Source organism: Pollicipes pollicipes, unplaced genomic scaffold (genome assembly GCF_011947565.3).
Source record: "Pollicipes pollicipes isolate AB1234 unplaced genomic scaffold, Ppol_2.1 Scaffold_3087;HRSCAF=3621_pilon_pilon_pilon, whole genome shotgun sequence".
Taxonomy (NCBI): Eukaryota; Metazoa; Arthropoda; class Thecostraca; order Pollicipedomorpha; family Pollicipedidae; genus Pollicipes; species Pollicipes pollicipes.
In genome coordinates this window covers 44,187,367-44,213,163 of record NW_023596225.1, presented here as the reverse complement: position 1 = coordinate 44,213,163, position 25,797 = coordinate 44,187,367, and the positions used below count along the sequence as shown (strand labels likewise).

General features: G+C 51.6%; 3 protein-coding genes across 3 annotated transcripts in view; 2 read left to right on the top strand and 1 right to left on the bottom strand.

Annotated features, from left to right (window-relative positions):
* Nucleotides 1-1,605: 1,605 nt before the first annotated feature.
* On the bottom strand, nt 1,606-15,038 carry LOC119089430 (palmitoyltransferase ZDHHC16). The gene is made up of 9 exons (XM_037212120.1): nt 13,288-15,038; nt 12,488-12,632; nt 11,964-12,155; nt 10,354-10,471; nt 9,619-9,812; nt 4,317-4,422; nt 3,698-3,819; nt 2,959-3,029; nt 1,606-2,503 (listed from the first exon to the last, which is right to left on the bottom strand). The coding sequence occupies exons 1-9, from the start codon at nt 13,317-13,319 to the stop codon at nt 2,404-2,406; spliced, it is 1,080 nt and encodes a 359-aa protein (XP_037068015.1). The 5' UTR covers nt 13,320-15,038; the 3' UTR covers nt 1,606-2,403.
* On the top strand, nt 6,634-9,199 carry LOC119089429 (nucleolar protein 10). The gene has a single exon (XM_037212119.1). The coding sequence runs from the start codon at nt 6,810-6,812 to the stop codon at nt 8,871-8,873; it is 2,064 nt and encodes a 687-aa protein (XP_037068014.1). The 5' UTR covers nt 6,634-6,809; the 3' UTR covers nt 8,874-9,199.
* Nucleotides 15,039-16,079: 1,041 nt separating the features above from the next.
* The window catches only part of casp (Fas associated factor casp), a 34,412-nt gene continuing 24,694 nt past the window's right edge, over nt 16,080-25,797 (top strand). The window contains exons 1-5 of the mRNA XM_037211998.1: nt 16,080-16,404; nt 20,289-20,345; nt 20,891-20,959; nt 21,915-22,140; nt 23,523-23,700. Coding sequence (XP_037067893.1) covers nt 20,307-20,345; nt 20,891-20,959; nt 21,915-22,140; nt 23,523-23,700 — 512 coding nt within the window. The 5' untranslated portion in view covers nt 16,080-16,404; nt 20,289-20,306. The remainder of the gene's footprint in view (nt 16,405-20,288; nt 20,346-20,890; nt 20,960-21,914; nt 22,141-23,522; nt 23,701-25,797) is intronic.

Below are 25,797 nucleotides of genomic sequence, written 5' to 3'. Positions count from 1 at the left end.
ATCGGAAATAATTCTGGCTCGATAGTCGTCGAACGCCGGAAACGTGCCCGTTTTTTATCGTTTGGCGAAAACCACGATCATTGGCGTGTGATGGTCCAAAACTGGACGATACCGTCAATGCGATCGGACCTCCGACATGTAAAAACAACCATATCCGGCAGTCGCTTCTTTGTGTTACGTGTCCAGCAGTGCCTCGCCACTCCCCTCAAGAAGAGGTACGGTGCTGAACTACGTCACGAACGTTACATACCTCAGCACTTTGGATTTACTTGTCGAACGATATAAACCCGATCAGCCGGCGCAGTGACGTCGCCGGGAGGTGGCCGGCGGCTGGTGACGGCGACGTAGCCCGGAGGTGGCCGGCGGCTGGTGACGGTGACGTAGCCCGGGGGTGGCCGGCGGCTGGTGACGGTGACGTAGCCCGGGGGTGGCCGGCGGCTGGTGACGGTGACGTCGCCGGGAGATGGCCGGCGGCTGGTGACGGTGACCGTCCCGCTGCAGACGTTCCAGTTGTACCAGGAGCGGGTGGCCGCCGAGCAGCGCGAAGCGGCGCTGCGCCAGCGGCAGCGCGTGCGCCGCCACGCCCAGCGCACCGCCCAGCTGCTGGAGGCGCGCGACCAGCAGGCGCAGCTGCGCTACCGGCAGTGGCTGCTGAGCGCTGAGGGGCGCAGCGAGCGGCCCGGCTCGACCGGCAGCGGTTCGCCGCCACCGCCGCGACCGCCCTGGTATCCGGCCGGCGCGCTGGGCGGCCGGCGCGCCGAGCCGGCGTCGACGCCGCGCGCCGGCGCCGAGCGCACGCCGCGGCCGGCCGGCCGGCGCGGCTGGCGGCCGTGCCACCAAACCCACTGTCCGGCCTGTGCGTGTGCCGAGCCGGCGGCGGCCGTGCGCAGCGTCAGCCGGCCGGACGTGGAGGTGGCCATCGTGCAGCCGCTGACCTGCTCCAGCCGCCGGGCCGTGTACGTGCTGCAGTGCCGGCTGTGCGCGCTGCAGTACGTCGGCTGGACGCTGCGCTCGGTGCGCGCGGCGTTCGCGCGCCACGTGAGCGCGCTGCAGGAGGGAGCGGACACGGCACTGGCGCGGCATCTGGCCGCCCACCGCCAGCGGGGCGAGCCGTTTGTTCCGCTGCTCGAATGTCTCCTGCTGACAGGGGTACGTTCATTCACTGAGGCTGTCTCTCGCCACGCCGTGGCTGACTTTGCGCACGCGCTCAAGGACATACTGGGTACAATCCAGCCGGAGGGCATCAACTCTGCCGAGCAGGACTGCGGAGCCTCCTCGGCATAGGTGTGACGTGTTTTCTGATGCATTTATTGGGGAACATTCGCATGCAGTAAAGGTTGAGTGCACCGTTTTACACCATACCAACTCAAGTGGACGGGCGCTCTTGTGGCGTAAAGGTCGTATGGGCTTCACGTGACCAGTACAGTTGGCGCGTCCTTTAGCTCAACTAATCTCAAGCGAGGTCGTGCCAGGATAAGATGTGCTTCATTCCGCATTAGCTAGCGTATCCTTCTAGTTGCAACATCAGGTTTGTACTGCACGTTTGTATTGTCGAATTGTACATCAAGCGCTGTCGGTACTCGAGCCGTCCTGAGGTGCCCACGATTGTCATCGCGTAAATCGTTTATTTTGAAAGCCGCGCGGTGAGAGCATATGTCCGCGCTGTGCCTTGCGTTCGCGTCGTTCCTGATCGGCACGCGCTGTGCGCAGCACATGTCCACGCCGGCACATTCTGTAAGTCAGTTATGTAATGCCCGGGTACATTCAGCATCATGAGTGAACCACACATCCACGACATTTTGAAGGACTACGTACACAATAAAGTACTGCCGCCTGCGTTTCGCGTCCAGTCCCGACCACTGTAAAAGGTATGTGCGTGTTTACACTGTTTACTCCTCCATTTCAGAACATGATCTTCACACTTAGAGCAGCTCCTCAGATCAGAGCTGACGCTCAAGCCACATATTTATCCCACAAAAACATGACTGAAGATGTGACCATTCAGCGCCAATGCTGCACACATCAAATGCGTGAATAATTAAAAAAACATGTGGCGCGTCGCGCGCGGAACACAAAAATAATTCCCGTGGCACGCTTTGCGCTGTTCAAAGGCCTTACGGGGTGCTCTATATCATGCAAAGAACTAAAACGTATCACCACCGGTACAGATATCACGATGCATGCCAATAAAAACACAACTTCCCGCAAAAATCTGCCACAAAAGAAAGTGCGTCGCGCAACGCTGCATGGGATGTCCTTCGGCCCAGCGGCGCCACCGAGTAGGCCAGTCATGGTGCGGTGAGTCGGCCGAGCGCCTCTTCACACGAGCTCGAGCTTCGGTATTTGATTTGTGCAGGTACGGCGCGACGCCTGGGGCGGTCGGCGCGAGCTGTACGGCTACGGCTACAACACCTTGACGTGAGGCCGCCTGGGCTGGTCGCGCCACGTCAGGCCGTCCCGCTCCGGCAGGTGAGCAGACGGCAGCAGCACGTGGCGCCAGCCCCTGTCAAACAGCGAGGCTGCCACAACCGTTCGAAGTTCCTTCTGAAAGCTAACCTAACAATGCGACTCGAGGCACTCGTTAGGTCCGGACGGCACTATCTTAGCCTCTGTTTGAGCTTCTCTATCACGGGATGACACGTTCTTAAAATGATGTATTCTCGGAGCCTCGACATCTGGTAGCTAACCAGCGATCGATAGCAAATGCGGTGAGAAAGGCAAATCGTAGAATTTGAGTGTGAAATACCATCACTTATACGCTACACCGCGAATAATACGGTTTCGATGGCATTCGGCGGGCGATAAAATGTACAAGCGTCCACGGCGGCTTAGCATCACGCACCGATAGCGGGAAATGTGGTCGAGAATGTGGCAGCAGAGTCGCTCCCTGCATATAGGTCATCAACAAAGTCTCGCACACACCTTCCTGTGCGATGTAGATCATCGACAGTCACATACCTTCCCGAGCGAAGTCCTAGGAAAGTTCTCCAGTTCTCTCTTGCACCCATGTCGTAGGGATTTGTGTACAACTGGAACGAAAGTCACAATGCCCGTTATCCAACAGGGCCTCGGCGATAGGCACTGGAGTGCAAGCACACGGCGTGCTCGGGACCTCGCGCATCAGCGCATTTTAATCGCCACATTGCGGGATGCGGAATGCCAATCATCAAAGAACACAAAAGTCAAAATAGCAGCCTGGTATTACGTGAACACGAATTGCTGATGCATGCAAGATAAGCTGGTGGCTTGCAACACCACCATATCGGGTTAAGTAATCCCAATGGCCACCCACAGTTCGTCCCTGACAGTGACGCCAGTTTTGTAACAAGCTCTACTGTGGGCATCAAATGCCAAACGTTGCGGCTCGGCTCCGGGGCTTTGTACCGCGGCGCACAAGCAACGGTTGCAGGTTAAACAAAGTTAATGAGCACTTAACAAAGGCAAACCATCTACTTCAGTCCATCTGTCACGCTGCGATTCTCCACAGCTCGAGATGTCCATATATATGTATACATATATATATATATATATATATATATATATATATATATCCCTCTGTGTGTTGCTTAAAACCTTGGCACAGGCACATTTTATAACCTTTATCTGCACTTTTGGCATTGCAGCCCTCCCCAAAAATTCAGTCACGTTGATGAAGCGACCGAAACTACACAAATCACTTGGCTACCCGCGCTATTACCTTGCTTTGTTTGCGAAGTCGCTTGGTCTCCTTGGCATTAATATGCGCCTCTATACTGGTTTCTCCGCGGCTAATGAGCTTGCCGTGCCAAATCACCAGACCGCCAAGCGCCAAAAATATGCCTGAAAATGCAACCAATAAATGGGGACGCGGCATGACAGGCAAGTCACGGCAAACAGAGCGCTGTGCTGACAAACGCCCGTATTTCCCCAGACGACTCTCGGGTCCGTGATCACAACTTCCATGCCGTGTTTGCCACAGTCGTCCACCGAGTGGTGGTCGGACATCGACCAAAACGACATCATGGCGACCATGTGGGATATGCTCGTCCGCACTGCGCTCCGGAGATCAAGCAGCGCTTAAAGACCAGCGGTCCCCACAGGCAGCACCGCGGTCGAGCTTATGATAGGCTTTACCAAGCTGATCCCAGCCATAGCTACATCGCCCGTCAGCACCGCCGATCATCGCTGGTTCGTGGCACGTTGGTGCGATGGTTGGCACGGTGGTTGGTGCGATGGTTGGCACGGTGGTTGGTGCGATGGCACGCCGATGCAGCCTCGTTCGGGCTGACGTATGGACAACCTCAGCGGTGACGGAGCGGTACGGTGAAGGGCCTTACCTAGAGATGTGAGCGATTCGTACAGAACGAAAAATCTGTGGCGTCGCGAGCCAGATGAGCTGGTGGCGTTGCCTGGAGCTGCGTGTGCTGCGCTCCCAAGAGAGACCTGAAACATGCAACAAATCCAAGCATACGGGACGGCCCAGCTCAGATGCCGCCCTTAAATCTGAGTAATGCGTATGCTGCGATGATTTCGGTCGAGGTATTTCCTTTCCATGGGCGGTTTGTTCGCCGTAACTGCTACGCGGCATGGCGGACGAGTTATAGGGAAGAGGGGGGAGGGAGGGAGGGAGGGAGGGGGTGGGGTGGGGTGGGGTGGGGTGGGGTGGGGGTGGGGTGGGGTGGGGTGGGGGGAGGGCGGCTTCTCAACTTTGGAGGGCATAAATAATAGTCCGATGGCAATGCATGGCGAGAAATGAGCAGAACGGATTGCTGACTGTCCTCCCCCCGCCCAGCCAACCTGACGAGGTTGCGTCGCCACTGCTATGCGAGGCACGGTGACCAGCGGACCAGGAGTCACAACATTGGACTGCTGTCGCTGGACGTCCAGCTGTCCCAGATCTCCTACGAGCCACTCCACTTGGTGGCACGTCTCAGCTGTGATGCACGGGGTGGAAGGGAGCTGCATCGAACGCGGCGTCGGTCCACGTCACATCTCCCGCGACCGAGACGCCAGTCTGTTTAAGCAGGAGCGGCAGCGCTACGGCCTACGCAAATCAACGCGTGATTTATGTAATCAGTGGACTGGTCGTTTTAAGTTATGACTCATGTGACTGCATGAGTCATTTCTGTCGCTACTCGTCACGGAAACCCGGGCCGGTAAAAACTGCAAGCTTTCTTAAGGTCGCCCGCCAAAGAAGCTCTACGGAAGTAGGAGGCCCGACACCTCAGAAACAACACATCTCCAACTGATAATCGAGAATTTCAATCACCCCATGATGAAGTCTTAGACTAGATATACAATCTTTTCGCATCTTAACTTCACTAGTATTCTTATACTGAAGAGATGTAACGTCGTGAAAGGTCTAAGGCATTACGAGCATGATCCCTTCAATACTGGATCGTCGGCGGGCCCACCAAAAACCCACCCGCGCCGTCTCCTCGCAACTGCCGCATGCTGTGGCAAAAAATGACTGAACTGATACGTACTGTCCATACATTACGTTCCGCATGGTTTACTTCTATTTTCGAGCCCCTCCCCACGTTACGCATTGGTTATGCTGGGCGAAACCCCACTTCCTCTGGTGACTGCGGTAAGCACAATTTACCGGAAAGTGCCGCCCGCTTTGGCTTTCACTGAACTAGAGATGCAACGCATGCGTCTGACGTGTTGGTTGTTATGAGAGGGAGTCAAAATTACTCAGTTTTAAGGTTTTAAATTGCTTGCAGGGGTGTTCCAAATTTGTATCGGGCTTTAAACTGAAAAGCCACCTTGAAGATAATTCGGTGCAGTTTACAGCCCTGACCTTCATAAGACTTAAACCCATCTAGTTACTGAGCTACACGTCCGCAAATATGTGCAGACTATTTCGGGGAGAACATTTTCCATGACACCATAATAACTCCGTTCAAACCCTGCCATTCCATTAGCTGTTTGACGCGTTCAAGGTAAACAAAATATCATTATGAAGTCGTTGATCTGGCGCACGTGTGTACGATTCCCAGATGTTAACGGCCATCAAATGGCTCTAAATCAATATTGTGCAAGGCGCGATAACGTGACCAAACTGACGTACTCAGCAGCCTTTTCACTAACAGACACTGTGTTGTCTGGAGCAGTCCTTTTCACTAAAGATATACCAACAGCTATCAGTAAATTAATTTCATCATATGTGACGCTTGCTTCATCGATCTCTTCAAATGGGGATCATTGCTTTTAAAAGGCTTTTAAAATTTTTGAAACTGAGCATAAAGATACGCCACCCAACCCCCATCTCTCTTGTTGCACCGATCTCTTCAAATGGGGATCATTGCTTTTAAAAGGCTTTTAAAATTTTTGAAACTGAGCATAAAGATACGCCACCCAACCCCCATCTCTCTTGTTACACTTAGGTTACACTTCATCACCCCATTCCCTCACCCCCCGCCCTTCACCCTGACGTAAATTATCATAATTCGTTGGGCACGGTTTAACGGCATACAGCGCAGGTAATCTTACGGCATACAAACAAAGGTCGGAGCGCCACCAAAACCCACCAACTCACGATCATGGATAACAATGCCGAAACCGGCCAATACAATACACTGCACACCAAAAAAACCGACATTGGCAGCACATTTTAGTGATAAGCATTACGGCAGTAGATTAACGCGATGAACATTAGTTGACTCTTGAGCGCCACAAAGCGCACAGGCACGGAATGCCGCCGAGCACGTTGTAATCGCTGTGGAATGGAAGTCTGTGGGCCGCGGTGCGTTACTACAAGCTTAGTTTTTGGTTAGTTGCCCCCTGGATAAGTAAACTAAAGCTTGAAGGTTAAACTTGACTGCAACATGCAGGTTTCGAACCCAAACAACATCAAGATCTACAATCTAACAGCAGGCAAATCACTGCCCGACTGGCTGTCGGAAAAGAAAAGACGAGCTCTTCTCAAGAAAGATGTGGAGATAAGTAGGAGAATCGAGTTGATACAGGATTTTGACATGCCAGGCGTGAGCTCCTGCATAGGTTTGTCACCAGATCAGCAGTACATTGTGGTGACAGGAATGTACAAACCAACAATGAAGTGCTATGATGTGAACGAGCTTTCACTGAAGTTTGAACGCTGCTTTGACAATGAAGTTGTCAAGTTTGAATTCCTGAGCGATGACTTCAGTAAGCTCATATTCTTGCAGCAAGACAGATACATTGAGCTGCACACCAAGGGGGGTCGGTACTTTCGGCTCAGGGTTCCAAAGTACAACAGAGACATGGCATACCACAAAGAGTCGTGTGACCTGTACATTGCATGTTCTGGGAGTGAGATGTATCGTCTGAACCTTGAAAGGGGTTGCTTTCTTAGTCCCCTTCAGACAGAAGCCACATGTGTCAATGTCTGCAAAATCAACAAAGATCATCAGCTCCTTATGGCAGGCACACAGGAGGGAAAAATTGAAGCATGGGATCCAAGATCACGGACAAGATGTGGAGTCTTGGACTGTGTTGCAGGTGCTTTGGAGGCCAACCCTGAACTAGAGGATGCACCTAGTGTCACTGCCTTGGAGATGAATGGGGCCCTTCAAATTGGTGTGGGTCTGAGCACAGGTCAGGTGCTGTTGTATGACATTAGGTCAGACAAGCCCTTGAGGGTGAAAGACCATTACAATGAGCTCCCCATCAAAGACATCAGGTTCCAGAACAACATGGACCTGGTCATGTCCATGGATGCCAAAGTGGTCAAAATATGGGACAGTGATTCAGGCAACCCCTACACATCCATCTCCTCTGATAAGCAGTTGAACAATTTGTGCACAGTGCCCAACACTGGACTGCTCTTCATTGCCAATGAAGCTCAGAAGGTGCAGACCTACTATGTTCCATCCATTGGCCCTGCTCCCAAGTGGTGCAACTTCCTTGATAACCTCACAGAAGAGCTGGAGGAATCTGAGGTCACCACCATCTATGACAACTATAAGTTTGTGACACGACAAGAACTTGATGATCTGGGTCTTACGCACCTCCTGGGCACAAATCTGCTCCGAGCATACATGCATGGCTTCTTTGTCGACATACGGCTCTACAAGAAGGCCAAGTCCGTGGCTGATCCTTTCGCTTTCGAAGAGTACCGAAAGAAAAAGATCAAGGAGAAGCTAGATGCCACTAGGGACAACCGCGTCAAGCTGACAAAGCTGCCTGCTGTCAATAAGGAGATTGCATTGAAACTGATGAACGGTGCCAAATCCTCCAACATCAAGAAGAGGAAGTCGACGCAGGGCCTGCTAGAGGACGAACGCTTCAAGGCGATGTTCCAGAACCCCGACTTCACCGTAGATCGCGAGTCCGAAACCTTCAAGCTCCTGAACCCGGTGCTGAGTTCGATGGAAGACCAACGCGCGGCGAAGCTGGAGCGCAAGATGCGGCTGGCCGAGGAACGTCGGCGGCAAGAGGAGGAGCAGCGCCGGGAGCGGGAGGAGCCGGAGGGCCGACCGAGCTCAGAGGAGGACGACGACGATGATGACGACGAGGGTAGCTCTGACGAGGAAACCTACCAGACGGAGCGGCTTCGGCGCCAGCGGCAGCGCCAAGAGGAGGAGCGGCGAGCGCGGCCGGAGTTGGTGCCGAACCCGGCGGCGCGGCCCGTCCGCGTGCTGGAGGGCGACAGCGTGCGCGAGATCACGGGCGGCGACCGACGCGAGAAGCGCGCCAGCCTCGGCGATCGCCTGCGGCGCCAGCAGAGCGCGGGCACCGTGCAGCACGTGGGCGGCTTCGGCAACCGGCAGATGTCGTTCGCGGTGGGTAAGAAGAAGCGCGACCCCAGCCGGCGCGAGGAGGCGCTGCGGCACCATGCCGAGCGGCGCAAGATCCGACGCTCGGCCAGCGCGCTCGGCAAGACCTCCGGAAGCTTCAAGAACGCGTAAACGCCGGCGGGCCGTCAGGGGGTGGCCGGATTATCGCGCTGACTGGCGTCGGCTTTGAGGGATATTGTACCTGTATATATTTGTGATACGACTGCATCATGTCCCCTTGTCCATTTCGTGCTGCGATGTCATCAGCCGTTTGTGCTTTATGGTGAATCTGTGATGGCTGCAATACATCGTTACTGGTGCATTTTCTTTTTTTAACGAAGTTCCTAACTCGCCGCAACATCAACGGAAGACATGGACCACCCTTCGAAGAACGGCAGGCGTTGACAAATTTGCTGAATGTGAAACTGACGAGCAGACTGCCGCCTTGATAGGTACACGAGATTGCTTTATATCCGGTTACGTAACGCAAAATACATCTCATTTGGTAATATATCCGGTTAGTCTAACACAAACACACCCCACTTGGTAATGTGCACTAATTACAAAAGTGGTTGCATTGAGGTTGCAGCCAGTCCATCTCAATGCGCCCTCTCCTGATATGGAATGTGACTTTTTTGGCGCCACCGTTCCATTTCTAGAAGATACCCTCAAATTTCACGTTGCCCCTTCCCCCTCTTATTCATCAAATTCGCGGATGAAATACTGTGCTCGAGTCTTGGGACCCGCACCGTGGACTTCAGGGATGGACGCACCCAATCAGGGATGGGATGGACCCAATCAGGTGTAATAACACGCCCTGCTCGCGCTAAATATACTCGGAAGCAGCGCAAACTGGTTGGAGGAACCTGCGACGTACCTCCGACTCATTTGGAAGACGATGGGTATCGTCGGCCACCGGCAGGAGCACCGGCTCCAGCTCCTCTCCGTAGTATTCCTTCACAAGGATGTCGAAGCCGAACACCATGACGAACAGGGTGCCCAGCACCATGTACACCATGTACATGTAGAAGAAGCGGTGGTTGTAGTGGCCAACACACTGGTTCAGCCATGCTGGCAACTGCGTTAAGGATTTAACATCTTTGCCGCGTAGTAAATGCGCCAATGCTTGAAAAAGGAAGGTGCCACATGTTCCTCTCACACATTAACCACAAATCTGACTCTCACAAAACCGAAGAAAGCTGTCTCACAATGATATCGGAGCGCATCACCATAAATACCAAAATCTATCCACAGCCATAAAACAAGCTCGCGGATGCCGCAATCAGCACCGCGTGAACACCGACGGGCGCAAATTCCGAAATGCCACCTGATCGCCCTCGAAAGGGCTTACTTCGAGGCTTCCCATTATTGCCTGTATGATGAATACTTTTTTTCCCGCGCGCCCGCCTTTTACATGCCAGCCACTGGGTGGGAAGGGAAACATTTTCGGTCGCTAGCCAGATCACACGCTCACGCACTAAATGTCATGACGTCATCATCCCGCGACCGAGTGCCGTTTAAACGGCATAAATCGGACTGACTAGCTGTACCCTACATTTCTCCACGATCGTTGACAGCAGCGCCGTTGCCTTTGAGCTCAAGAGAAGGATACGGCAGTGGTGGTCCATCTTGAGCACACATTTATTGCACACTGTACAATGGTGTGTGCGAGGTGGCTTGGGGGCGATGCACTTGCGGCATATGCTAGCTGTCTCCGGAACCAGAGCTCCCTGCAAAAGAAGATGAGATCCATGAATAGCCGAGGAGGAATGACACTTGTGATGACACTTGTCAATGTTCATGACACAAATTCAGACACATCCAAACGATAGAGTCACCTCCAAGATACGCCACGCCTTAATGCAACGTGGACACCGAATACCACAAATACACAGGTTAAATCAAGGTTTGAAAGGAACTCGGTGCCCGCATCACGGTCTCTTATAATGCCGTGATCTCTTCTTGGGCCGCGATCTCTTATTATCAGAGTGTTAGGTACCACGCACCGGTCAGGCATTGCACGCAGGCTGAACAGTCAGCCGGGAAGCCAACTGGGGTTCCCTATCAGCTGAAATCGCTGCTGACTGAGCTTCTTGGACCCCGCTGTGCTGCACCAGTAGGGTCAAGAACACCGTAGTGAGTGGGGGCGGCGATATGCTGGATGCTGAATATATCCAGTGAAAGACTGTGATCAGTGAAGACTCTGTGACACGCCTTCTGGCTGATATCAAGGACAATGAATTGTGCTCCATATATTACTGCGACCCTTGAATGCACATGAAGAGGCCGGGTAACCTAAGAACCGTTTGAGATAAAATACGTAGCCCCGTCAAGCTGTTCTGATTCGTGTAGCTTCTTGGTTTTGGCACAGAATGCTTTGATCACGCGATAGTAACTATGTGGGGTTCAAGCCAGCAATAGGCCAGGGGCTGGTGGAACGTTTGAGGTAAGTAATGTGAAAAATAGATGTTACAATTCATACAAATACTGCCGTCATCGCTGATTTTATTCGCCGAATATTTCTGACGGTACATTCCCTGACAGCCGTCCGGCGCTAGTTGGCCTTACAACGGCCAGAGGGCATTCGGCGCGAAGCCACGTACCGTAAGGTTGCCATTTTCTGCCAGCTTTAGCCTTCGACGCTACGATATTGTGACTTGTAAGTGATCCTGCCGCACACATGTTCCGACCGGTGGGGCGACGTCAAGTTGTGTTGAACATCCCTTTTGGTGAAGATTTCCCAGAGAGTGGCGAGTTGCATCGGGCTGGTTAAGCTCTCTAATGTGATTTGAGGCCGGGGCCAAGGTGCGCGACTGTAATGGTCATATTAACGCTCAGGGGCCAAGGCGCAACCGGGATTCGAACCCGGGCTCCCACGCGGGAGTCCGACGCTCTAACGAGTCGACCATTACACCCCCATAAACTTTGATAATATTTCAATTTACCAAGCTGCCGGGACCACAAAGGGGTCTTTTAGCCAGACATTTCTGGCTTTTTAGCAGTACACGAAAACGATTTGATGGATCTCGTTTCTGGTAGGTGCAGCCTAGGGACCGATCTGTGCATCACGACTGTGATTTATCCCCAGGAACATTGTGAGCATGCGGCATCACATTATCTGCCACATCACCCTAAAAAAGGTCAGGAAACCTGGCAGCTTCATGACCCACGTTTTGCACCATCTTTTCAGCCTGGTTAGCGGCGTTCGCGGACGCAGCTCACCTGTGGTGGGTGACCGGGCGATGTGGTCAAGGCGTAGATGTAGTGGAAGACGACGTTGACGAAGATCCAGTGGCCCACGATGAAGAGGATGACTAGGGTGGGCGTACTGCGGTCTCTCCAGTACGGCACGCCGATTGTGTATGCCACGTACATGAACAGTCCGGTCAGGAGAAACACCATGCACACGAAGATCTGTAATCAGATACCAATCGTCTATGGCATGGAATATGTTGAAAACATGTCAAACCTACACGTGTGGGACACTACCCCACGTCATACTTAAAACACTTGCCACTTGCTTTGCCTGCATTCGAGGACCCACGGGTGCCTGACGTTAGGCACGATAGAAACATTTGCACTCAGTGCACCTGCACGTTCAACGGTTGCATTTCCCTTGGACCGAGTTAAGTGGCCCAGAACGCTTCAAACCACTTAATGTTGCAATGCTCCTTTTAATCTCACAACACTGCTGTTCATATTTACACAGAAGTTGGATAGAATCACAACATATACAATGCACTTACCGGGCCAATAGCCTTGGCAAAGTTGTCCACCATCCAGAATAATGGCTCCATAAGAGTATCAAAGGCATAATCCCAGTCCAGGTAAATGTTTCCGCACAGGGTTTTCAAGGAGTATGGCACCAGAGAGATGCGCTTTTGGGCGGACCTGTAACGGAACAATGGAGAGTAGGGCAAGTGATCATACCCATATCATACGCAGCTGAGATTCCTGGTGACGCTGAAAACAACGTGGAATGAGCTACGGCGTGCAAACACATGAGCTGATTAGCGTTTGACATCACCACATTAGGACAGTGAGGTGCGGTCAGTTTGACACCAACAGTTTGTCTCAGCAATGTTTCGAGACTGCACTACCCTGAGTTCTTCAGCTGGAAAGCAAAAGAGCCACAAAACATGTTTAAACATGCACAGATATGCAATTAACACGGAAGGCATTATTGACACCATACAAGGGCAGGTGAGCCACGCGAGCATGACCAACCCCTTTCCACTGAATATTAATGCTTAGGTCATGCAAGCGATAGCCAATTTTTTACAAGTGCCACCTCTCGACAAGGCTCTCAATGGAATTGTCTATTTCAGTTTTGAAGTTTCGCTTGCAATCCTCTCAAATCCCACACAAGCAGAGTCCTGTTTGGCAACAGGACAGCTGCTGCAAGCAATGTTGCAGACAAAATATTTTGCACAAACCTTTTGCTATTGATTCTACCAGACACTCATGCTTATCACATCCTTGTATTTCATCTGATATTGGAAACATTCAGTCTGTGCCATGATGGCACCAAGAGGCTAATACTTACGTGATGATTCGGTGTTCAAAGATATCCATCATCTACAGGTTACATGAAATGTTTGTTAGACTTGGTGTTAGGAAAACAGGACACACAATGAAAATGAGTTGAAAATGGTTATGGACCCAACACTCAGGCTTTATTGCTAGGTTTGTGAAGCTTTACACACAGGCATAATAATGTACTGTGCTAGAAGATTTAAAGTATCACCAGCTGCATGACAAATGCTCAGTGTTTGAACAGGCCATGCTTGTTTTGAAAGCTGCACCTTTAATGACTGCATTAATTTGAAGAGAAATGTTTCTCAAATGCTATATGTCAGGCAACTATCAATCACACAACCTACATCACACTTGTGAATGGCAATTGTCTCTTTCAGCCACATGGATTAGAAGCTTAAAGCTATCAAACTCAAATGGCCATAGGCCTATAAAATTACTTCAAAGTTATGGAATAACTGAAGAATCTAGCCTCCTCATATAAACATAGTTTTAATCATGACAAAATATTTTAAGATCTGGTAATCCAGAATGAAGCTGACAATGTGTGCTACTGGAACACTATCACACAGAGCTGGAGCTACAGCAGACTTCTACAAGTAGCCAAGTAAAGGAAGCCTGGTACTCCATATGTCATACAGTGCAAAAGCCTTTAAAGGCCTCGAGAATGCCATACAGTATCATCAAACAAGCTGCCTGAGAACCCAGCCAGCTGACAACAACTTAGAAGTAAAGCATGAAACATGAAAGCTAAGAAAAACATGGACAACTGTGCTAGAAGGCAATATTTTCAAATGTTATGCTATGTATGCTTCAACCCATGATTAAACTCCTTAGGCATCAGCATGATGCTTAACATGCATTGCAGTGCAGTACATCACAACACCTTAAACTTTGCAGCTATGCAATACACTCATCTGCCGAGACCATACGGTGCATGTAAAACTGTAGCTACCAAATTATGGCCCTGAATGAAATTTCAGGTTCCAATGGCAGCAGTCAGGGCTCACACAACAAATTCTATTCAGTACAAGCTCTGATCTCAGGAATTCAACCATCCAAAAGTTTCTGAAAAATACCCCAGAATAATATGAGCTGGGGTTCCAAATTTTGGCAAAACTATTTTGAGTATTGGTGACTGAGTCCCCATTATCAAATGATCCTAAGAGCCTAAACATCAATGAGGGTCTGGTGGAAAGCAAGAGCCAGCTTAGTAGAGGTACCTAACTGGTAGCACAACTGCAAAAATGCAAACATGTCTGGTGTAGCAGACAGCCACACAGCAACAATTTCAGAGCATGCATGTACTAAATAAAAACACCCAAAGTTAAGGGCATGGTGCCAACAATTTCTGCACAGAGTGCCAATTTTTCAAGTAATTATGACATTGCAAAGGTAATTTCAGGCAAATATAATCCAAAGGCAGATTTTTCACACAATTGTTGAAAATCAGCACAATTTGGCCTAGACTGGGCTCAACAACCATGACACTAGGTCGACAATGTCAATTTCCTGTAGGTGTCCTACAAAGTAGATGTAATTAAAGACTGGCCTGGCAGGTACTTCGGTAAGTGTCAAGATGTCTCGTTTAACACTCTTCCAATGTATGGTATTACACCAGGAGGCAAAACTCGCAATACTTGAGATTTTGAAATTTTTTAAAGGGTTAAGAGCCAATTGTTGGAGTCATGAGTTTCTGCTCTTTTCAGCGAAGTGACATTAGACCCCGAGTCACTAAGCCGGTTCCCCCAAAACCACCCCTGGTCCATGGACAATGGGGCAGCGCAGCTGTGCGGTACACTGTGCTCTGTTTTGTCAGAGATGCGTCGAAAAGCCATCGCAGCCCATACAGTGGTGGGCAAGGCTTGTACTTGTGCACATGAGGTGGACATTTAAGGACCGTGATGATGATCATGATGATTTGGGGTTTTAGGGCGCATCGACTGCTGAAGGTCATGCAGCGCCCATGACACTTAAGGACCAATTGGCATGCAGAGTTGAAGATTCATGGGTGAAAAGCCACTATGTGACGTAACAGATGGCTGAGGACGACTGTGAAACAATCTTACAAGGTTTGCTTGAAATATCTGGTTCATCGGTAGCCTTGCAGAACAAGATGTACAGATTGATAGATAGATAAATTGATAGAAAGATTGCAGAAAAACTGGAGGCCCAAGGACCAGGAGGAAGCACTCAACAAAATGACTTCTGAGAAGGGGGGGGGGGGGGGCAAGGGGAAGACACTGATCAGGAGAAATTACAAAACCCACCTTAAAGAGGCACCGTCAAACAGCTTCCTCCACGGATTCAGGTCACTTTCGTTTCAAAGTTGTTTTTTAAGGGGAGCGGGACTGGAGCCCAAGTCGTGGGCACTGAAACCGCCAAATGTCTGGACTACACCGCTGTCTCAAAGTGTTTTCATTGATGGTCTCCATATTCTGGATCATGGGATCTCATGGTATCCAGATACAATATGTATGCTGACCTTATCTTTTCTATGATGGTATGCACATGATTATGATGATCTTTATAGAGCCAATTAAAAATAAACCTGGATTTCAAATAAATGTATTTCACGTGACAAGATTAAAAAACTTGATACCTGTTGATAATGTTACTTAAAGGAAAAAATTGCATTGACATCATCGAGCCGTAATGACGCATGATATAAGATCCTGCGGAAAATAATTTCCTTTACTGTTTTGATGCAGCTCACGAATAGTTCTGGGATATGGTAGCTCTCTATTACCTTGCGTTTGAGATAAATGCGCCATCGTGAGCGTGCGGATTGTGTTGATGATTGTGATGCTTCCAGCGAACGCCGAGTGGTTTGGTTGCTCTGCTCTGTGGGCTTTGTTTGTTTCGTTTGAGGCGACTTAGTAGCTTGCATTTCACAACACAGGTATTATTGTGGATATCTGAAGTTCCGGTTGTGTGTTTCCATTGCTGCTTGTAAAGTACCGCAGGCTCATGGGTTGATGTGCGCAGTGACAAGTGTATTAATCCAGAAGTTGCACATATTGCGTCCACGTTCGACGCCGAATCAGCCGAGTGGTTTTGTCTCCTTCAGAAGAGCAGCGCTAGGATTGCGCTGATAATTTGCTGAGATCTACTGCACAGAACCAAGGTAAGGGCTACTGCATCTGGTTTTGTCCGCTGAGGGACAGCCTATGCAGTTGTGCAGATTTGAAATGGATCGGATATTACCCTGGCTTGTCATTGATCATTGCTCCATATCTAAGCCATTTGTTTGATTAAAATCTGTTTGCTCATTGGAAATGTGAAATATGTTACAAACCTCAAGTGAATAAGCATTGTTTGGACATAAATTATGGAGAAAGGGCAAGCATTGGACAGGAGGGTGCCTTCAGGATAATGACACTAGTTTTTGTGTCATATATCATCACGTTTGTGGTATAACATGTGGAGAAGAGCTGTACAAAATTAAGGTCTCCAAGCTTTCAAAATGTGATGCATTTGGTTGGTATCAATGTATGGATGTATTTATGTCTTACAGCACCTGTAATATTGATAGCTAATGCTGGGAGTTAATTAGTGAAGGAAAGACATGTGGGTGCTTTCTTTGATGATAAGAAGGTAGATACAAACACTATTTATAGAATGAAATGCCAAGTGGTAGGGACCTGCTAAACTGGAAACCAAGCAGGAATTTGAAGACCTAGAATTCCACATCAATGCTTTGATGCTCAGCTGGTTAGGTGGCAATGATGCCAATATTTGTCATGCTATTTTAACCCAGATTTGGGTTTGCTGTCTGTTGCCCCCTCTGCCTGTTACCACCTTGCCCGTTGCTCAAATTGTACTAATATAAAACCAGGCAACATCCAACCCAGCATGTGAACATCTCAGACTTGGCAGTCAGGCAGATCAGATATCTGAGTTTTGAGTCCAAGAGCTATGGGTTAGCACCAACAAATTGCAGGTGGATACTGCTAGAGAGCCATGATTTTGGCAACATGAATTTTGATATACATCCTGGACCCTCTAGTGGATGAGTCTTAGGATGCCAGTCCAGATGAGAGTGGGATATGTGCATTGAAATGCAGATTCTGGGAAGGATATGGATTCAAGTTAATGTATAAGCTTCATAAAACCTGCTCATTGGAGCTTTTTATGAGAAACCTAAGTATTGGTAGATAAAGTTTAAGTAATGTTCCTTGCTCTATATTCAGAGAAGCAATATGCAGGAAACCAAGACAAACAGAGATGGTTGATAACTTCAACCATAGCAAATTATGCTGGGTAACATGTTCCTCAAATGTTTGCTAGAATCACTGTCTACACATGCATCTTAACTATGTCAATAACTTCTCTTGTGTTATGGCAAGTTTCTTACTCATTTTAGGCCAGGGTGTTAACCAAGCTTATTAGACCTAGTTTTCTCATTTGATGTGTGTATTTTTGACTGTGTGGAACAGAAGGACTGCTGGGGTAGAAAGTGACCAGCAGTGCACTAGTCTCAAGATGTTGTGTTCTACCAATATGTAGAAGGTTTTTTACTGACAGGAGTGGTCATAGAAGGGCAAATTAAGTGGGTCCCAGTAACCAGTGGCATCACCCAGGGTCTGGCACCAAGTGAAAACAGCATCACACCTGGGGCATGGTGCCGGGGCCCATGCTGGTCCTAACCTATATCAGTTATTTGCCCAACCAACCACAGATGATATTGGAGTTGATGACCAACTGGAGAAATCAGATGATGCATGTGGATAACTCAACAGTGTACTGATAGCTGACCATTGGAGATGGATAGGCAAGGAGGATTAGACCAGCTTGATCTGTAATTGGAAAAATTGAAGATGCCCTCCAGTGTGCAAAACTACAGGGCTATGGGTCAGATGTGTAGTCCTAGACTTTGTGCTAGATTCAGTGCAGTACTTATAAGCTAAACCCAAGGTTTGCTTACAGGGTAGCAGGAACAGAACTTGAGAGAGTACCAGGTGAATAAGACAGTAGTAAAGATTGGTGAAGGCCTTGCTTACCATGTGCATGCTGTCAGAGCTGGTGTGAAAGCCACCTGAGCCCTGAGTCTGGTCAAAGTGACCTTTGCTAAACTGAAAGCCAGATACTGTCCATGCTGTTAAAGGATTGGCTTATCAACTTCTGGAATATAGAAGCAGCATCTGAGACCAATGCTGTGTTGGGGCTAGAATTCTGTGGAGCATTTTCAGACATGTGCCACCAAACTTGTTGCAGAGACCCACAACTGAACTACAAAGAGCACCTGAAAAGGTACACCTGTCAAGTATGTACCATAGGAGATGTAGAGGTGAAATGATCCTAGTCTGCCAGATAGCATCTCACAAGCTAAATGTTAGACCAGAAGGCTTCTTCAAAATGGATGTTTGCTGTCAAACTCACTGTCATCCAGTGGAGCTGCAGCAGCCTCATGTGTGCTGAGGAGAGGCAGAACTATGCACCAGAGGGATGCCACTTTGGACCAGCATATCTCCTGGAGTGGTTGTGTCCCAACCTGTGAATATTTTATGAAGATATTAAAATATTGAGAGGTATAAGTCAAATTATCATAAAGTTTGAATGCAGGAAGTAATGTGTAGTAAGTCAAAATGAGTGAATGGCAGTTAAAAGAAAATTGTTAATAGAGAAGTGTAAGTTAAAGAAATATATGTCAAATGTAAATAAAACATGCAAAATTCACCACAGCAAAGGATTTAAATATATTGAAGTCAAGGTTGTCCAATAGCTTCACATGCAACTTAGTTAATGTTGCTCTATAGATCCAGATAAAAATACCATCATTTCCAGATCTGGGCACCCTGCTCTGCTCAATTCCAGGCCTTGTAGTCTGTTTGCTTACCACCTTTCTACCCACCATTCCTGCCAAGATGAGAGGCAGGTGAGCCATGTAGTCTCATCAGCTGAGTGCTCCTTTAAGCCTCAGTGACACGAAAGGGCACCTGCGAAAAGGGCGTGACGAAAAACGGGATGCTGATCCTTATTTGAGCGCATTGTGTTCCCGACCGTCGCGTGGTTCGGGACCAGACCTTCAGTGCCGCGGACTTTCTCCAGGAGGGCTAAAAACCGGCATTGGCCGTCTCCAGCGTGTTATCTTGAAAGGTTAGATCCATTACGGCCGCTTGTGCAGTGATGCCTGGGCTTGCGGTAGTGAATAACTATTTGTGGTCGGTCACCCCGTGGAAGAGAACTGCCGTTCTCCGGTTTTGGGGCCCGTCACCATGTTCACGTTGCTGCGGCACAAACAGTGATGAGTCGCATCTTTATGTAATCACTGTGGAATTTCCAAGCCATGGCGTGACATTTGCGAGTGTGGTCCGTGAACTGAACCATTTGTCTGATTTGATGTTTTTCTTCTAGGTCACGTTGTGAAGTAAAGGTCTAGCATGCACGTTTCGCCTTTTGGGGCCTAAATGCTAGAATGTGACCGGATTTAGGCCGACACTGGTGAAATAGAGCATTCGAGCCGCGTCGCATGGAGCCTACGGCGAAATATGGCCCAGCTGCCGCCACAGCAGACACGATAAATTAGGGAGTCACTGGCCGAAGGTTGTATGGTGACCGGCCAGGGGTGACGTCGGGCAAGTCTCAGCTTTTGTGATGTCACTGGTGCTGTGGACCTGACGGCGGCAGTCTCGCTGGTTGTGACGTCCGGTGTTTGACTGAAGCGTCCGCAGTCTTAGCTGAGGTGATGTCACTGGTGCTGTGACCTGACGGCGGCAGTCTCAGCTGGTGTGACGTCACTGGTGTTATGACCTGACGTCAGCAGTCTTAGCTGAGGTGATGTCACTGGTGCTGTGACCTGACGGCGGCAGTCTCAGCTGAGGTGATGTCACTGGTGCTGTGACCTGACGGCGGCAGTCTCAGCTGGTGTGACGTCACTGGTGCTGTGACATGACGGCGGCAGTCTCAGCTGTGGCGACATCACTGGTGCTGTGGCCTGACATCGGCTGTGCTGTGGCCTGACGACGGTGCTTGCTTCCAGCGAGGTGACTCGCGTCTGGTTGGTTTCAGTGGCGCCAGTCACACACCATGGAGTGCAACCGTGAAGAGCTGCTCGCCAACTTTCAGGTGCGATGCGTCAGGTGGACGCTCGATGCCCGGACTGTGTGGTCGTGATCGTACCGTGCTGATACTCACTGAATCACTGATAATATGTCAATGATAGCACTTACTGATATGTTATCATTGACTCTGAATCTGAATGAATGGTAATACTCACTGAATCAGTGATATGAAAGACGTGCACACTCATGGTTGTAGACCGACAGATGACGTGGTTTTAAGGGTTGAATTGGGATAGCCATTCACTTATTGCCATTCATGCACCGTCATTCATTTATTGTCGTTCCTGCTGTCCATCTCACGTAAAGTAGGGCTAGGCAATAGCCCTCAAACTTGGCGACTTCTCAACTGCGCTCGCCGTTACGGTTTATCAGCTGTCGACATTGGCTCCCAGGACTCCAGCCCGTGATATCAGCAGACTCCTGTACTTGAGTTCACTGGATAGACTCCTGTACTTGAGTTCACTGGACTCCCATGGCTGGTGTCGGTGCGACGCGCCCGTTCAGATGCTCAACATTGCTCTCAACTCACTGCGCGGGTGCGTTCCCCAGGCCTGCACCGGCATCGAGGATGTGGGCGAAGCGCTGATCCACTTGGAGGAGACCGACTGGAACCTCCTGGTGAGTTTGGCGCTCGGCGATGTCACCTGACCGTGCTGTTGACCTGGCCTGTGACAATGACCTCGGGAGTTCTTGGCTATGAATCATGGCTGCAGGATTTCCTCGCCGTGCTGCCACTGACCCCGCCTGTGGGCGGAGACAAGTTTGCGCTTGGCGTGTTCCGCGACTTTTGAAATATAAAAATCCTTCTTGTTTTACCATACCAAGTTGTTGGTAGCGCAAGTGAAGTTATCGTCCTAATGTGATCAGTTACGTTGTCGAATAACTCATGGGCGACATTTCGATGCGTGGTAAACGCGCTCCGGACCTTAAGCGTCTCTAACAGCACGGTAGCGTAGAATATGCAGTGTCATGCAACGACGAGTGTCAACGTCTGGCTTCGCCGCACATCTTGCGGATCAAGAGCGGTCTGGGCATGATTGGATGCTAAGTTGGGTTGTTTGGATTAGAGCTCTTTCGACCAGAAATGATCGTTTCAGGGCTGTGGAATGAGGGAGAATGGATAACGGTGGGGCAGGACTACATGCGCTTGGGGGACCAACCATCGAGCCTTAGCCCGCGCAGGGTCCCCCTCTGCGGGGTGTGCGCTAGGCGCCCGGTCGGGGTCCTCTCCAGGGGGCCTCTCGGCCCACTCGTGGCTGACGCATGCAGCCTGCCCCGGCTGAGCGGGGCGTCGCGAGGATCCGGGATGAAGCTGGGAAGAGGATAAGAGGGTCGGGTATCAAGACCAAGCTCCGCGGGCAGTAGTGTTGTCCATAGCGTGAGGGGTCGAGACGTTCCTTCGTGTAGGCGGACGCGCCACATTAGCCCAGCGCGTCGACATTTGTAGTCACGTGCATGCTGCGCTTCGTTAGTTCGTAGGTGGGCAGTAGACGACCCAAATTGGCTTAAGTGAGTCTGTTTGTCTGTTTTATGTCCGTTTTAATGTCGTTTTAATGTTTATGTCCGCTTTCAGGAGGCTGTGAACCGGGTCATCCCTCAAGACTCTCAGCTGCTGCCACCTGCCGGTGATGGCGTGCAAATTCAGGAGCTGAATAACCCGCCAGATGTCAGCGTGGGCGTATCGGTCTCATGCGGGGTCGACCCGCCAGACCCGATGTCGCCCGTGGACGTGACGCCCCTCAGAGTCATGTACTATGGCAGAGTGCTGGAGATCACACTCCCATCGACAGAAACTGTATGTAAGTACCGTTTTTGGCATGTCATCCAAGCTACCTGCGGTTTGCGTGGCGCGTTCCGCACGGTGTCCCCTGAGTCCGACAACGCCACTTCCATGAGTTTCACAGAGGCTATCTCTTCACTTGAGCGTGTGTGTACGTAATTTGAAACGCAGCAAACTGAATGCTTCAAAACGACCCGAACCAGGAAGCAGGACAATCTCGGAGAATTTGCCATCCCTGAGACGTGCGCCTGTTGCCGCTGGGTCCACCACGGCCTCGGCCTCGGTTCGCCGCGGCCGTCCTCTCGCTTAGCGTTAAAGGTGCATGTCGGCCTGTCGGTGCATGCAGCGTCGGCCTGTCCTCCTGCACTCGGTGCGTATCATCCATCTGAACACAATCCGTTTGGTTCAGCGGCCATGCCCGTCCCACCCAATGTCCACCGTTGCGCCGTGTGTACGTACACCGTTGCGTCGTGTGTGCACCCATCATTGCACCCTGTGTACGTCCACCGTCACGCCGTGTATACGTCCACCGTTACGCCGTGTGTACGTCCACCATTACGCCGTGTGTACGTCCACCGTTGCGCCGTATGTGCACCCATCATTGCACCCTATGTACATCCACCGTTGCGTCGTATGTGCACCCATCATTGCACCCTGCGTACATCCACCGTTGCGTCGTGTGTGCACCCATCATTGCACCCTGTGTACATCCACCGTTGTGTCGTGTGTGCACCCATCATTGCACCCTGTGTACATCCACCGTTGCGTCGTGTGTGCACCCATCATTGCACCCTGTGTACATCCACCGTTACGCCGTGTGTACGTCCACCGTTACGTCTTGTGTACGTCCACCGTTATGTTGTGTGTACGTCCACCGTTGCGCCATGTGTACGTCCACCGTTACGCCGTGTGTGCGCCCACCGTAACACCGTGCGTACATCCGCCGTTACGCCGTGTGTACGTCCACCGTTACACCGTGCGTACGTCCACCGTTACGCCGTGTGTACATCCACCGTTACACCGCGTGTACGTCCACCGTTACACCGTGTGTACGCCCACCGTTACGCCGTGTGTACATTCACCGTTACGCCGTGTGTACATCCACCGTTACGCCGTGTGTACGACCACCGTTACGCCGTGTGTACGTCCACCGTTACATCTTGTGTACGTCCACCGTTATGCCGTTTGTACATCCACTGTTGCGCCGTGTGTACGTCCACCGTTACACCGTGTGTACATCCACCGTTGCGCCGTGTGTACGTCCACCGTTGCGCCGTGTGTGCGTCCACCGTTACACCGTGTGTACATCCGCCGTTACTCCGTGTGTACGTCCACCGTTACGCTTTGTGTACGTCCACCGTTACACCGTGTGTACATCAACACTTGCGCCGTTTTTTGCAGCGACGCTGAAGATCGTGCTGCAGGCGCAGACGGACATCCCTCCGTGCCAGCAGGACCTGCGGCTGGACGGGCGGCCGCTGGCCGACGGCGGCGCTCGGCTCTCGTCGCTGTCGCCCGGCCAGATGCTGACCCTACAGCAGGGCGCCCTGCCGGCGACGGCCTCCACCTCGGCCGCCAGGTGAGCCCCGCTCCGGAGGTGCCGGGCAGGCGCCCCCGGATCGTCGCACGCCGAGCCTCCCCGTTCGCAGCGGGCGGGTCACTAAACGAAACGGTGCAGCACTCCGCTACACTTCCTGTGCGGCGTTAAGGCGATCATTCATCGCGAGGGATTCGATGTGTGAAATGCAGCAGCATGCAAATGATGCTGGCAATGCACATGCGCTAGCTTTAGTCGTGGTTAACACTTGACATTTGTTGCATGTCAGCAGTTAAGTGCACTGTGTGGCATTCTGCGTAATCTGTATAATGACGTCGAAATCCGGACGAGAAGCTTTATTTGAACTTGAAAGATTTGTTGCACCGTCCGACACTGATGCCCATTTATGGGCCGCAAAGCGTGCTGATCTAACCTACATAACTGGACGCACATGTGCACACACGTAATGACACATTTAAAGAGCACATCAACAAAACTACTCCAGCTTCCCCATGCGGGGCGCATTTCGTTCCATTTTGTTATGGCGCGCGCTGCATCTTGATATCCGTTTACCGGCTTTCTGAGCCCGCCGCCGGGGTCAGGCTGGCCAGCGCCGGGGGCAGGCTGGCTAGCGCCGGGGTCAGGCTGACCAGCGCCGGTGCCAGGCTGGCCAGCGCCGGTGCTGGGCTGGCCAGCGTCGGAGCCAGGCCGGCTATCGCCGGCTATCGCCGGTAGTATCCATCCTGCTGCAGGCAGACGCCCAGGTGGGTGTCGCAGTTGCCGCTCAGGCAGGCCGAGTCTCCCTCACACGGTCCGCCTTCGGGCTGCTTTGGCCAGCACACGTTGCCCTTGGTGAGTCGGCACACCTGGCGGCGGCGAGCACCACGGTTATGCCGGCGGCCGGCGTGGCGCCGGTGCGGCCGCCTGGCGGGTCAGGGCGCCCTGTGGCTGTAACGCCAGTCCGGGCGGCCGCTGTGGCGCCGGTGCGGTCGCCCGGCGGGTCAGGGCGCCCTGCGGCTGTAACGCCGGTCCGGCGGCCGGCGTTACAGCCGCAGCCGGTGCAGCCGGTGCGGCCGCCTGGCGAGTCAGGGCGCCCTGCGGCTGTAACGCCGGTCCGGCGGCCACTGTGGATGGCGGCCGTCGACGGGAACGGCTGGGTACGCGTCGGCAACGCTGTCCGTGTGGGTGGGAGTACGCGGACGCCTGTATGACGCCTCTTCTTCAGTGACGATTGGGAGCCCAAGCGGTTTTTCAGGTTCGCTCACGCGACCTGTGACGTAGCCTGTGACGTCACTCCTGTGGTGCATTCCCTAAATGGCCGCGAGGCGAAACATGTGTGGCATATCGTGGTTGTTTGCGTGGTAACGCCTGGTCAAGGGCAACGCCTGTTGACGGTCTTTTATATCGGAAAAATGGGCGACTCCCGACCCCGTGCAGACATTATGATCGACATTGTTGTTTTTGGATACTAACTTTGACCAACAACGCAAATTTACTAATAACCTTGCGATGTGAAACATCAAAATGCCCCATTCCTGCACTCTTTTTGTCCGTGGGGGCTGAACCACCCCGTTCTACTTTTTGTCCATATCTTGACTTCTCGCGTTCTTCATAGCCGCGTATGACGCACCGACCCTTGACGCCACAGATTGTTGCGTCAGTGGACGGCGCTTGACTATCAAAATGAGGGTCCCGGAGACGGTTATCAACTCAGAACCCATCGCAGCGGTCTAAGGCGCGCCAAGTGTCGTGTCGTGATCAGCGCATAGCGCTGGGTAGGGATGGCTGGTGACAACGAGCTCTGCACCTGGTAGCCGGCGGGCCAGTACCTCGTGCGGCTCGCGCTTGTTCTTGGCAGGCACGGTGCGCCCCGGCCAGCAGGCAGTGGCACGGTCACTTGACGGCTGCCAGCCACCGCCGGCCAGATGACTGCTGTTGCGTTGGTTCGCGGCCGTGGCTCCCGCCGCCGCCCTCCCCAACCCCGGACAGTCGGTACTGTCCAGTGTGCCTCCGTTCCCCCCCCCCCCCCCCCCCGCCGGCCCCGGCGCCGCCCTCTCCGGCCCAGGACAGTCAGCACTGTCCAGCGGGCCCCCGGCCCCCCCCCCCTCCGCCGTTCCCGCCGCCGCCCTCTCTGTCCCC

Coding starts and splice junctions, on each gene's coding strand:
- LOC119089430 (XM_037212120.1), bottom strand. CDS start 13,319: ATGATGGATATCTTTGAACACCGAATCATCAC. Junction 12,633..13,287: donor TTTGAACACCGAATCATCAC/GTAAGTATTAGC, acceptor GTTCCGTTACAG/GTCCGCCCAAAAGCGCATCT. Junction 9,813..10,353: donor CAAGATGGACCACCACTGCC/GTATCCTTCTCT, acceptor CGCAGTTGCCAG/CATGGCTGAACCAGTGTGTT.
- LOC119089429 (XM_037212119.1), top strand. CDS start 6,810: ATGCAGGTTTCGAACCCAAACAACATCAAGATCTACAATCTAACAGCA.